The sequence below is a fragment of the Canis lupus genome, chromosome 6, assembly GCF_048164855.1.
Source record: "Canis lupus baileyi chromosome 6, mCanLup2.hap1, whole genome shotgun sequence".
In the NCBI taxonomy this organism is placed as follows: domain Eukaryota; kingdom Metazoa; phylum Chordata; class Mammalia; order Carnivora; family Canidae; genus Canis; species Canis lupus.
This window is the reverse complement of record NC_132843.1, coordinates 49,072,157-49,086,436: the sequence shown is the minus strand read 5'-3', so window position 1 is coordinate 49,086,436 and position 14,280 is coordinate 49,072,157. Positions and strand designations below refer to the sequence as shown.

The window sequence follows — 14,280 nt, the reverse complement described above, 5'->3', positions numbered from 1 at the left end:
CAAGGACACCAGAGAAAATTATAGCCTCTAAATCCTATAGCTACAGCAACAGTAAACACAGACTACATCCTAGATAGAGAAACATAAAACCTCACATTAAAGGCTTATCTATCTTAGTTTATTTTACATCATGTCCTGCTTTCAACAAAAAATTACAAGGTATAAAAAGACAAAAATAAATACAGTTTGAAGAGACAGAGCAAGCATGAGAAGCTGACTCAGATATAGAAGAGATTTGGGAAATATCAGACATGGAATCAAAAACAACTGGGATTAAAATACTCAGGGCTGTACTGGAAAAAGCAGGCAGTATGCAGGCGCAGATGAGCATTGTAAGCAGAGATGGAAACTCAGGAAAAATCAAGAGGGAACACCAGGAATCAAAGCACTGTAATAGAAATGAGGAATGCCTTTGATGGGCTTCTAAAGAATCAGTAGGCTTCAAGATATGTCAATAGAAACTTCCAAAACTAAAATACCAATAGAAAAAAGAATGAGGGATCCCTGGGTGGCGCAGCGGTTTGGCCCCTGCCTTTGGCCCAGGGCGCGATCCTGGAGACCCGGGATTGAATCCCACGTCGGGCTCCCGGTGCATGGAGCCTGCTTCTCCCTCTGCCTGTGTCTCTGCCTCTCTCTCTCTGTGACTATCATAAATAAATAAAAATTTAAAAAAAAATTAAAAAAAAAAAAGAAAAAAGAATGAGAACAAGAGGCAGAATATCCAAGAATTGTAGGTCAACTACAAAATATGTCATATACATGTAATGGATATCAGAAAAGAACAAAGAAAGTGTAGAAGAAATATTTGAAGCAATAAGGACTAAGAATTGCTCCAAATTAATAATAGGCAGTGCTATGGATCAAATTATATCCCTTCAAATTTCATATGTTGAAGCTTGGTATTTTCCTTACCCCAGGTAGTGTAGACTCTGGTATGAGACTTGAGATAGGGCCTTTAGGTAAATAATTAAGGTTAAATGAGGTCATAAAGGTGAGGCCCTAATTCTTTTTTTTTTTAAGATTTTATTTATTTATTCATGACAGACACAGAGAGAGAGAGAGAGGCAGAGACACAGGCAGAGGGAGAAGCAGGCTCCATGCAGGGAGCCTGATGTGGGACTCGATCCCAGGTCTCCAGGACCACACCCTAGGCTCAAGGTGGCGCTAAACTGCTGGGCCACTGGCGCTGCCCTGAGGCCCTAATTCAATATGACTGGTGTCTTTATAAGAAGAAACACCAGGGATGCACAGAGAAAAGACAATGAGCAAACACAGTGAAAAGATAGCCATCTGGAAACCAAGGAGAGAGGTCTCAGGAGAAAATCACCTTGATAGCATCTTGATCACAGACTTCCAGCTTCCAGAACTATGAGAAAATAAACTTCTGTTGTTTATGCTACCCAGTCTGTGGTATTCTGGGAGTCCTAGCAAACTAATACGGACATCAAACCAGAAGTCTACGGTGGTCAGAGAACATCAAATATGATTAATACCAAAATATGAATGAATCTATCTATCTATCTATCTATCTATCTATCTATCTATCTATCATCTATCTATCTCTTTACATACTTCTATCTATATCATCTATATCTAGGTGTATTGTATTCTAAATGCGGAAAACCAAAGACCAAGAGAAAACTTTGAAAGAAACTGGGGTGGGAGATAGGAGGGAGCACATATAGAGGACAAACGATAAGAATTGCATCAAGTTTGTCATTAGAAACCATATAAGCAAAAAGAGTGGACTGAGATAATATAACATAATAATAACATTTTGAAAGAAAAAACCCACAAACCTGGAATTCATTATTCTGCAAAATTATCCCTCAAAAGTGAAGAAGAAATAGAGATTTTTTTTGACAAATGAAAATTGAGGGAATTTGTTGTCAGTAGACCTTCCTTATAAGAAATATTAACAGAAATTCTTCAGAGAAAAGGAAAGTGATATAGGCTGAAACACAGATCTACAAAAGAAAGGAAGACTTTTAGAGAAGGAATCAATGAAAGTAAAACAAAATATTTTATTTTTCTTATTCTTAATTGACCTAAAAGGTAATCATTTGTTCAAAATAGTAATAGCAACAATATATTCAGTGATTATAGTTTATGATTAAGTGAAAGGAATGACAGCAATGTTGTAAGACTGGGAGGAATAAAGTGGGAATATTCTTTCATGAGGTGCTTGTACTACTCATAAAGTGTATAGTGTTATTTGAAAGTGGTCTTAGATTTGTTGTAAATGTATATTTAAAACTCTAGGCAAATCTTTAAACAATTAAAAAGTAGTATAATTGATATACTAAGAAACATGAGAAAATGGAATCATAAAATGTTCCATTAAAGACAGAGAAGGAAAAAAAAAAGACAGAGAAGGTAGGAAAAGGATAGAAGAAAAGAGAGAGAGAGAGAGAGAGAGAGAGAGAGAGAGAGAAAGGAAAATGAAAATAAATAGAAAATAGTTACAAATAGGGTAGATATTAATCTGATTATATTAATAATTATTTTCTATGTGAATGGTCTAAATATGCTAGTTAAAAGATAAAGACTCTCAGAGTGGACAAATATACAGGACCTAACTATATGCTGTCTACAAAACCCACATAAAAATAAAGAACCAGATAGATTACAAATAAAGGGAAGGATAAAAACTTGACATGTTAACACTAATAACACTAGTTAATTTCAAAACATATCTCAGAAAAAATAAAAAGTGTAAGAATAAACAGGGATGTTATATAGTGATAAAGGGATTATTCATGAAGACATAAAAATCCATGTTTATGCACCTAACAACAGAACCTCAAAGTGCATGAGGCAAAACTGAGATACTTCAAGGAGAAGTAAGTAAATACTATTACAATTAAAGACTGTAGTTGACAGATCCAGTGGCCAAAAAATTGGTAAAGACAAGATGAACAAAAGAGCACCATCAATCAACTGGATTTAATTGACATTTATACAATACTCCATCCAAAAACAGCAGAACATATAATCTTAAGTTCCCGTGGGACATGCATCAAAATAGACCATGTTCTAGGCCATAAAACACGTTCTAATAAATTTTAAAAACATAAATCTTACAAAGCATACTCTCAGACAACAATGAAATTAAACCAGAAATTATTAACAGAAAGATTGCTAGAAAGCCTTCAAATGCTTGCAGTTAAACAACATAGATAACATATTGTCAAATAAATCTTGAAACATTAAAAAAAATACTTTCACTAAAAGATAATAAAAATAGAAGTTATCATAATCTGTAATGCAGTGAAAGCTGTGCTTAGAGGGAAATTTATAGCATTGAATGCACATATTTGAGAAAAGATCTAAAGCCAATAAACTGAACTTCCAAAATGGGAAATGGAAAAAAAAGAGCAAATTAAATCCAAAACAAGCAGAAGAAAAGAAATACTAAAAAATTACAGCAGAAATCAATGAACTTGAAAACAGGAAACCACAAGGAAATTCAACAAAACTAAATGTTGGTTCTTTGAAGAGATTAATATTGTTAAATGTCTAGCCACGCTAATGAAGAAGATGCAAATCACTAAAATAATAAATGAAAAAATGGCTATCACTTCTGATACATGGACTTTGAAAAGATAGTAAAGGAATATTAAAAACAACTCGTCACAAATTTGACAATCTACATAAAATACACCAATTTTTTGAAAGACACAATCTACCAAAAACACAAGGAGAAAAAGATAATCTGCATAGGCTCGTATCTATTAAATAACTTGAATCAATAATTGATAATCTACCAAAACAGAAAGCGCAAGCTAAGATGTTTTCACTAGTGAATTCTATCAAACATTTAAGGAAGAAATGATCCAACTCCCCGCAATTTCTTCAGAAAATAGAAGCAAAAGGCGTCATTCCTAACATTCTATAAGGCTGGTATTATCCTCGCACCAAAAATCACAAAAATAAAAAAATCTAAAAATACATTACAAAAATGGAAAAGTATGTATCAATATTCTCATGAACAAAAATGCAAATATCTCCAATAAAATATTAATTCACATCCAATACTGTGAAAAAAGAATCATACACCATAGCCAAGTGAGATTTATTCTTGGTATGCAAGGCTGGCTGACCATGTAAAAGCCAATTAATGAAACCCAGCATATCAATAGAATAAAACATAAAAAACATATAATCATATCAACAAATGCAGAAAAAGAATTTGACAAAATCTAGCACTTATTCGTTTGAAAAAAAAAAAAAAACAAACACAACAAAAACTCTCAACAAACCAGGAATAGAGAGAAACTTCTTCAACTTAGTAAATAATATCTACAAAAACCCTACAGCTAACATCATATGACATCTATATATGTATATGTATAAATATATATGTTAATATATATGTATACCAGTAATGACAAATGAAATTAGAAATTAAATATACAGTACCATTGGCATTAGCATACAAAGGTAAACAGTGTGCTAAAAAAAGAAAATACTTAGGTAAGAATTTAACAAAATGAGCACCAGAGGTTTTTTTTTCAGTTTTTTTTAGTAATATATTTCATTTGACTAATGATCCAAAATATTACTATCTTAACTTTTAGTTAATATAAAATTATTTTTGACATTTATTTTATATTCTAATGGAAAGATTTTAAAGTATAGTGACATACAATATTATATTAGTTTCAAGTGTGTGAAATAATGAATCAACAAGTTTATACATTATGCTATATTCTCAAGCATGGCTACCATCATCACCATACAACACTATTACAATACTATTGGCCACTTCCCTACCCTGTACCTTTTATTCTCATAACTTATTCATTCTAAAACTAGAAACCTGTAAATGAAATGCTCAGCAATAAAAAAAGAATGAGATCTTACCATTTATGACATCATGGATGGACCTAGTAGGTATTATGCTAAGTGGAATAAGTCAGATGAACTGAGACAAATGCCAGATATTTATTAAAACAGTGCAAACTCTAATGGAAAATATTGGAGAAAGGACTAAACATAGAGAAATAACTCATGTTCATGGATAGGAAGACTCAATACTGTCAAGATGTCAATTCTTTTCAACTTGATCTGCAATTCCAATCAAATCCCTGTAGGTTGTTTTGTGGATAACAAAAGACTGACTCTTAACTTTATATAAAAAGCAAAGATGCAGAATATATAACACAATACTGAAGGGTAAGTACCAGTTTAGGGGATTGATAATACCAATTTCAAGACCCATTACAAAGTTACAGTAATAAATACCCTATGATGTTGGTGAGGGAATAGACATATGCATCAATGGAACAGAACAGAAAGCCCAGACATACAATCATATAAATATAGTGACCTGTTGTTCGACAAAGGAGCAAAGGCAATGCGATGGAGAAAGGATAGTCTTCAATAAATGGTGCTGAAAAAACTGGACATCCACTTGCATAAGAAAATAAAAATAAAACTAGATACAGCCCTAACAACTTTCACAAGTGTTAAATCAAAATGAGTCATAAACCTAAACGTAAAATAGAAAAGTATAATACTCCTTAAAGATAGCATAGAAGAAAATCTAGGTGATCTTGGGTTTGGCGATGGCTCTTTAAATGCAACACCAAAAACAAAACAAAACAAAACAAAACAAAAAAAACACCAAAGCACAATCAATGAAAGAAACAAATTGATGTTGGACTTCATTACAATTTATAACTTATTTGCAAAAGACACCATTAACAGAATGAAAACAGAAGCCCCAGACTAAGTGAAAATCTTTGCAAAACATATATGATGATGGGCTGATATTCACAATATAATAAGAATTCTTAAAACTCACAGTAAGAAAACAACAACCCAATTAAAAGGTGAGCAAAACTCTGAACAGGCATCTCAACCAAAAAAGATGTACAATGTACACTTGGCACATATGCGTATGAAAAAATATTCAACATTGTATGTTAATGGGGAATTAAAAATTAAAACAATGAGACATCATGTCTAATAGCATGGTTAAAATTCAAAATACTATAGCACTAAATACTGGTAAGGACATGGAGCAATAGGAGCTCTCATTCATTGCTGGTCAGAATGCAAAATGGTACAACCATTCTGGAAAATTATTTGGGTGTACTTTACAAAGCTAAATATAATCTTACCATATAAAATCCAGTAATCACTCTCCCAAGGATTTATTTGAATGAGTCGAGAACTAATGCCCACACAAAAACCTGAATACTTATGCTTTCAGCAGCTTTATTCATAATTACTAAATGTGGAAGCAGCCAAGATGTTCTTCAGTTGGTAAATGGATAAATAAACTGTAGTATATTCATACAATGAACTATTATTCCATGATAAAAAAAAAGCAATGAACTATCCCATCATGCAATGACTAAGAGGAACCTGGATGCATGTTATGAAGTAGAAGACACAATCTAAAAAGGCTGCCTACTATATGATTCCAATTACATGATATTCCGGAAAAAGAAAAACTATGGAGACAGGAAAGGTACAGTGGTTGCCAGGGGTTCAGAAGGAGAACAGTGGGATGAATAAGTAGAGCACAGGAAATTTTTAAGGTCATAAAACTAATCTGTAGGACACAGTAATGATAGACACATGTCACCATACATTTGTCAAAACCCATAGAATGTACAATACAAAGATTAAACTCTAATGTGAACCATGGACTTCAGTTAATAATAATGCATCAGTATAGGTCCATCAATAATACTAAATGTACCACTCTAATGTAAGGTATTAAATGTAAGGTATTAATAATATGGAAGAGTGTGAGTAGGATTGAGGTGTTTTGGAATTGTACATTCTGTTTGATTTTTTAATTCTACTCCAAAACCTATGAATTTTTCAAAAAATCTCCTATTTAACTAACAGCAACTAACATCTGGCTTCAAAAATAGATATACCAGGACAGCATCAAAAGTAAATGATAAAGACTTTGGGAGTTCTATGGAGGACTCTGAAGCAGAACTGTAGAGGCTCTTCAATTAAAGCTTTTATGAAATAAACAATATATAAATTAAGCACCAAAAAAATGAAGCTGGAGCAACTCACTTTCCCCTCTACAATTTCATTAATAGGATGGATTCATTGGAAAGCTTTGCAATGTTTTAAGTCAAGAAATAAACAATGCCTACTTTTTAAAAAGTGGAGTTCTTCCATTTCCCCCAGCATCTTGAATTCTCCATATTTAAATATTATACACTACAGAATGATCACTGCACTGATATACAATAATTTAAGGCACTGTTACTTTGTCAGTCACTCATGATTTAAGAGACAGTTCTGAAGCCATTGTGCTATTTGGTTTTGTTTCTGCAGTTACTTCACAGTTCTTTTAAATTGCATCATTGTGTATTTGATCTCTCGAATTTTTTTTATTTTTAAATTTTTTAATAAATTTATTTTTATTGGTGTTCAATTTACCAGCACACAGAATAACACTCAGTGCTCATCCTGTCAAGTGCCCCCCCCAGTGCCCGTCACCCATTCACCCGCACCCCCCGCCCTCCTCCCCTTCCACCACCCCTAGTTCGTTTCCCAGAGTTAAGAGTCTTTATGTTCTGTCTCCCTTTCTGATATTTCCCACACATTTCTTCTCCCTTCCCTTATATTCCCTTTCACTATTATTTATATTTGCTTCAATGTGGATGGAACTGGAGGGTATTATGCTGAGTGAAGTAAGTCAATCGGAGAAGGACAAACATTATATGATCTCTCTAATTAATCATAAATTCCTCCCCAAAACACAGAACTTTTGATATAGCAATCTTTCTACCAATGTTAACTGATCAACTTAAAATCTATCCCTGAAGGAAAAATTACTATTTATATCAAAGCTGCTGTAATTATTATTTTTTAATTTAATTTTTTTATTGGAGTTCAATTTGCCAACATATAGCATAAGACCCAGTGCTCATCCCGTCAAGTGCCCCCCTCAGTGCCCGTCACCCAGTCACCCCATCCCCCTGCCCACCTCCCCTTCCACTACCCCTTGTTCATTTCCCAGAGTTAGGAGTCTCTCATGTTCTGTCACCCTCACTGATATTTTCCCTCAGTTTCTCTCCTTTCCCCTTTATTCCCCCCTACTATTTTTTATATTCCCCAAATGAATGAGACCATATAATGTTTGTCTTTCTCCGATTGACTTATATCAGCATACAATTAGTTGCTGTGATTGGTCAACTAGAACACTTTCTTTTTGCTGGCCTCTTATTATTTCTATGAAAAGTATATGAATTCTCTGCATCTCTTTAATATTATTTTAGCATGGCTTTGAGAAATGGAATTGAGTATTGTCTACTTCTTAGGGGTCAATAAATACATTCTCTTTTTGTAGGCCTAAGTCTTTTCTCCATTGTTCTGGAGAAATTCTGACCTTTGGTTGGTATCTTCTAAGGCACAAATCATCATCCTACAATTTAATGCAAAGTTGTCAATAATCCATTGTTAAAAGGCCCTTATGCTGAGAATACATATGTCTGTTTGCAACTACCATGTGTTGGTCTCAGTTGCATTACCCCTAGGGTAGCTTGAGTGAGATAGTTCCCTAGGAGGAAGAAGTTAAGGGAGTGCCAAAACACTCAGAAATCAGGAAAAAAATAATATGATATTAGAAGAATAAAAATTAATGCAGAAAATCTTGAACAAAATATAGAAATACTAAATAAGACAGGTTTCAACAGGGCTATTCATACAAATACAGAATCAGCTCCTGTCTTTATTGGAAATTTTGATTTCTTGGGGTTCTAGTCATATTTGAACATTGAAGACTCCACCCTCAAAAGGGGTCTGTCTGAAGACATTGAATGTGCGTTCATTTATAGGAACGTCAGTGTGCAATGTGTGTGCCTAGATATAGCAGTAAACATCCTGTCATGGTGTCTGTTTCAGTTTGCAACACTGCTACTGTGTCTACTTCTTAGAACAGTTCTCTTAAGCTTCTCTGTGCCCCTTTACTGTGAGCCCGTTGCACTAGATCATTTTTGATGCAGGTACACCTGAGGAAGTCCATTCCTGACTCCACTTCTCTTTTTAAAGATTTTATTTATTTATTCATGAGAGAGAGAGAGAGAGAGAGAGAGGGAGAGAGGGAGAGAGGCAGAGACATAGGCAGAGGGTGAAGCAGGCTCCATACAGGGAGCCTGACATGGGACTCGATCCCAGGTCTTCAGGATCATGCCCTGGGCCGAAGGCGGCGCTAAACCGCTGAGCCACCTGGCTGCCCATTCCTGACTTTATTTTAATTGGCTTGACTTGGAATGTTTTTTTGTACTTGGGTGAAAAATACCAGAAATATCACCTAATTTGATTTTCAAAAGATGGTGTTCATAGATATGTAGTCCTGCAGTCCATACTGGCTTGCTTTAGGCACTAAACATGACAAATGTGTTCTATTTTCCTACAAGACGAAGGTAAGCATGGAAAAGCATTTCTCCACATAAACTGACCTGTAAAGGTTTATATTTTGCAGTTTGGATACTGGATAAGTTCAAATTGTTGATGGAAACAGAGGTTGGGCTGCTAATACAGGAAATGAAAACATTCTTTAAACCTGTTTTGGGCATGAAACTCCTGTCTGCCTCAAGTTGTCTTAGAAATGACAGCCTAAATAATCATTGTGCTTTGGGCTCCATAGCCCAACTATATAACACCATCAATATTATCTTTATAAACAGGGGTCCACATTTCATAACAGTGTTCTCTAGAAACATGATGATAGGAAATTCAAAGTTGGGTAATTTGTATTGTTGGTATGATTTATTGTACCTAAAAAGAAAAATCATAGAAAATGCAGCATCACCACCTGCAGGAGTGTCTGAGATCACTATTATTTACTTCCTCTCTTTTTTCATAACTTCCTACTGAATAACTATTTTATTCTTCACTTGTATATAACCAAAGCAAGCTAGACACAAGCAGGTATATGTTTATTTGGGAGGAGGGTTTAATTTAACAATCAAAGGCTACGTCTATGGTTAGTTAACAAATTACAGGCACTCCATCTTTGGGTAGAAAATAGAGGGTGACCCTCTCTGAAATGGACACAGTAAGAGTTAATGTGAAACTGAATGACATTAATCATTTTGAGATGACTGACTTTGAGGGATGTTCTGTAAATGATTTGCTGTGTAGGCCATGCCATTTCCGCAGGCTTAGCATTGAAACATCAATCTACTGTGAAATGAAACATGAACTGTTATTGTGAACACTAACATATTTGTGAAAAACACAAAAGATGTCTAGAGAGAACACTGAGATAAAAATTTGCTTTTCTGCAAGGAATGGAGGCAATATATCTGGCAGACAATAATGATGATGAGCACAAAACAATTTTGATTTACTGAATATGAGAGAAGCAATATCAGTGACCTTGGGCATATTAATTTGGATTATTTAAACAACTAAAGAAAGTTAATATTATTTCTGCTTGAAAAGTGAGCATACTGGGTCTCAGAAATGTCATATGCCTCATCCAAAGTCACACAGTTGGTATGAAGTTGTGACAGCATTTGAGGTCAGATCTGTCTGCCTCCAGGATGTGGGTCTTTCTCCATAGAAACAGAGATTGGGATGCTAATATAGTGAAAGAAAATATTCTTTCTCAGCCATCCAAATGTTTCCTCCACCAGAATTTCATGTTTTTTAGTGAGATAACTCTCAGGCAACATCCTAGGTTAGGCAAAATCTCCACAATATTCTCCAGCTCAGACCCACAAATCAGCAGTTATTTTTAAAAACACCCTTTTTTTTTTTCTAAGTGCATCAGTTTTGAAGAGTTTGTGCCCTGAATTAATGTCAGTATTCTTATACTGAAATCATCTATTCTATTAATTTATAAGTATTCCCATGTTTTTATTGTTTCCTATGTTAGTTTGAATCTTTGGTACCTGATCAATCTTGGATGAACTACTAAATTCAAATTTCTGAAATGACATAAAGGATAGATCCATTGGTTTTCTATGGATTATTCTACAGTGTCCTTACAAAAAGGTTTCTCTAAGAGCAATGCCAAAGAAAGACAGACTGCTATAAGGCTTCTCACTGCCCTTGCATATGCTGGGCCTCCACCTCAAATGCATTCACTGCATTGTCTCCTGACAAATTTCCCCTCTTCCTTTAAAATCCAACTCAAATGGCTCTCAATTCTTTTGTGAAATAATTCTGTAATGCCCCAAGTAAAGTCAATCTCTCATTATTTTAAACTTTTGTATAATTCTGCACCCACCACTGTTATAGTCACTCAGCACTTTACAGGAACTCTTTCTGCATCATTCTTTTCTTCTCATCTAGCATATGAGTTACCTAACCATGTAGATGATGTCCAGCATCTATAAAGATACTTGGCATAGGAAAAAAATCCTTAAAAATTTTCATAGAAATCACATTTTAAAACCATTCAGTCTTATCTTTGAACACTAGCTTTCAGAAAGATGCAAAAAGATGGATACTTGTTAGGGGCCTACTTCTTTCAAGGGCTTAACTAAAATCACAGCTGCTGAACTGCGTTCACTAAACATTTTCTATTACAATTAAACTTCCTATTATATCTTTTCCTCTGCTTGCTTCTCTACATTTAATATACCTTCTGCTTATAGAATCATAGGGTGCTTGAAATAACAGTGAGAAATATGGAGCCCCAGAAAGTCAAGGGACTTAACAGAAACCACATAGCTGAGTAGGAGAGTAAAGCAGAACTCTGGAACTCTGAGCTCCCTGGTTACTCTTTCTAATGGACCATGGTGCTATGAGAATAATCATTAAAACTTTTTAAAGCTTGTTTATAGCTCCTTAACCTACTCAGAAGAAACTTTAAAAAAAAAATAATTGTAAGGGGCGCTATGCCATGGAAAAAGTTGCCACCAGGCTTGTGCCTTTCCAAACAAAGCCATCCACAAATTTAATGTTAGAAATATAACTGATAGTTATCAGTATCAGCCCTATACTGATAACTGTGGTTTTCTTTTCTCAGTTACAGAGCAATAAAATGTGAGCATGTGTTCATTCATATAAACTGGCTGTTAATAATAAAATGAGGAGATATTGCACTGACCATAATCCGTGTTTTCTGGCTCCCAACAATTTGATGGCCAAAAATAGGGTGTCTGTGGAATAAAAAGAAGTGGAACCCAGGTTAAACACATACAAAATGAGTAGAGTTCTTGGTTTATGAGCTGTGTTCCTTTTCATCAATTATCCAGAACAGATTGCTAATGATGTATGTTTTTTAATACAGGAAAATAACCCGAAGAGGAATTGTAAGGCTTTACTAATATATTTACTTTGCTGAGCAATTGTTCAGTCTCCAAATGTGTGCAGCACAAGCAGGTACTTAAAATGTCATAAATTTGCTGCAATTTTATGTCGAGTGACATAAAGGTAAAAGGTTTGATTGCATCATTTAAAAAAATTGTTAGCCCACAAACACTAAAAACAGCAGGACTCAGGATGAAATATGTTTAAATATAACAAATTGTTTTCTATGATTCATGTATCTCATTTTTACCTTCAGTAGATCCTTCAGTAGTCAACCATCAAAATTTTCCCTAAAATCTGGCAATCATTTTTGTCTGGCTTTGTTAATTATATCATACAGCTCTTAACATTATCCAATTAGATTTAAATGACTTTTCTGTCTCACTTTAAAAAATATTTCTCCATAAAACACTTATTATTGCTTTGCATTTTTAAACTGCACAAACCAGAGGTGATTTTTTTAAAAACTAATTTTACTTGATTTTAATTGTTTCAATTTTAATCAATTTGATTGATGTGATTAACAATCAACAGAAATCTCATTCTGTGAAGTTCTAGAAACTGACTGACAAAAGTACAAAGAAATTGTCTTATCGGGAAACCCTGTTATCATCAGCATTTGGTATTTTCTCATAGGCTTTTCCATGCCTGCAGATGGATATGTATAGCTTCAGACCATGAGGAAACTGGATGACCACATATCTACTTTTTCAAACTTTGATGATGATTCCAGGATTCAATGAAACAAGTAAGTACAGACATCAAACTTGTGGGCTTAATTATATTTATTAGTCAGTTATATTAACTATCCATGTGTATTAAGCATATTTGAGGCAGTCTGATTAACTGTTTGGGAATCCTTCCTTCCAAAAGAATCCTTCCTTTGGAAGAGGGATTCTCAATAATGGGGAAAGGACAATTGGGGAGAACTGTTTGAAACTCTGAGCGTTTTCAAACTATGCAAGACTTCCGGGGGATGTGATCTATTTTCTAAATTTTCTTAGGAATTGCTGATCTACTGAATAAAGAAATCTAAAGATAAAGAATAAAGAAATCTACTGATGTTAGTTTGTACACAAGTGAACAAAATGACAATAACTTAGGTGGGGTGGGGAGAGTTGAAAAACTAGACAAAGGAAGACATTTGAGGATTTTTATGACCCCATTCTCACATGAATCCCACTTGACTCTTTGAGAAATAGAGCTTTGAGGGTAAAATTGGGTCAGGATCTAGGGGAACCAGAGGGGACAATGTAGTTAAAATCTTGTGGCCACTAGTTTTTGAGATACTTCTCAAAAGCATTATTCCCTTTATTTTGTGTATGTGTGTGTGTGTGTGTGAGTGCGTGTATGTTTGTATATATCTATCTAACTTATAAAATATTTATTCTAGTCAGACAGGTCAGACATATACTTTTTTTCTTCAAAGCCATAAGGAATGTTCTTAGCTGAATTCTTATATTTTTCTTTATTCTTCTATCATTTACTTTAGTGAGAATCTCCTGACTAAAAATAAAAGAATGAAGTTATTTTATGCTGTGATATTAGGTGGAAATGCCATAAAACCAACATTCTTCACTAACATTGCAAGATATTCTTTCTAGGAAAGGTATTTTAATTTATAGTAAAAAAGAACTTAAAGAATAACACATGCTAATAGTTTATGGAAACTTAAAACTTTATTTTTAAAGTCCAACTAGACTTTAGGACATTTTAATGTATGAATTTCTCTTTTCTTTTCACAGGTGGCTTCTTTAGTTATGATAAAACTGATCCAGCAGCTGCTCAATAACCTTTGTCACATATACTAATGTAATGAAAATCATGAAATTAGGACCTGGAGAATCATATCAGATCTCAATTCCAGCTAGCTATTAGAGGATAATTAGACAATTGCAAGTTTACAATAAATACAGAAATCACAAGATTTAAAATGTGCTGAGAAACTGAGACAAATTTACATACTGCAGCATATCAATGAGATTAAATGAAGAGTTCTGTTTGTCTCAAACTCATGCCCTGAAGCTTCTT

The 14,280-nt window shown here is 34.1% G+C and overlaps 1 protein-coding gene across 7 annotated transcripts in view; it reads right to left on the bottom strand.

Annotated features, from left to right (window-relative positions):
- The window catches only part of RGS7 (regulator of G protein signaling 7), a 580,824-nt gene that overhangs the window by 102,187 nt on the left and 464,357 nt on the right, over positions 1-14,280 (bottom strand). For all 7 annotated transcript variants that reach the window (XM_072830414.1, XM_072830418.1, XM_072830416.1 and 4 more), the window contains one exon: positions 12,047-12,098. In XM_072830414.1, the coding sequence (XP_072686515.1) occupies positions 12,047-12,098 (52 nt within the window). The remainder of the gene's footprint in view (positions 1-12,046; positions 12,099-14,280) is intronic.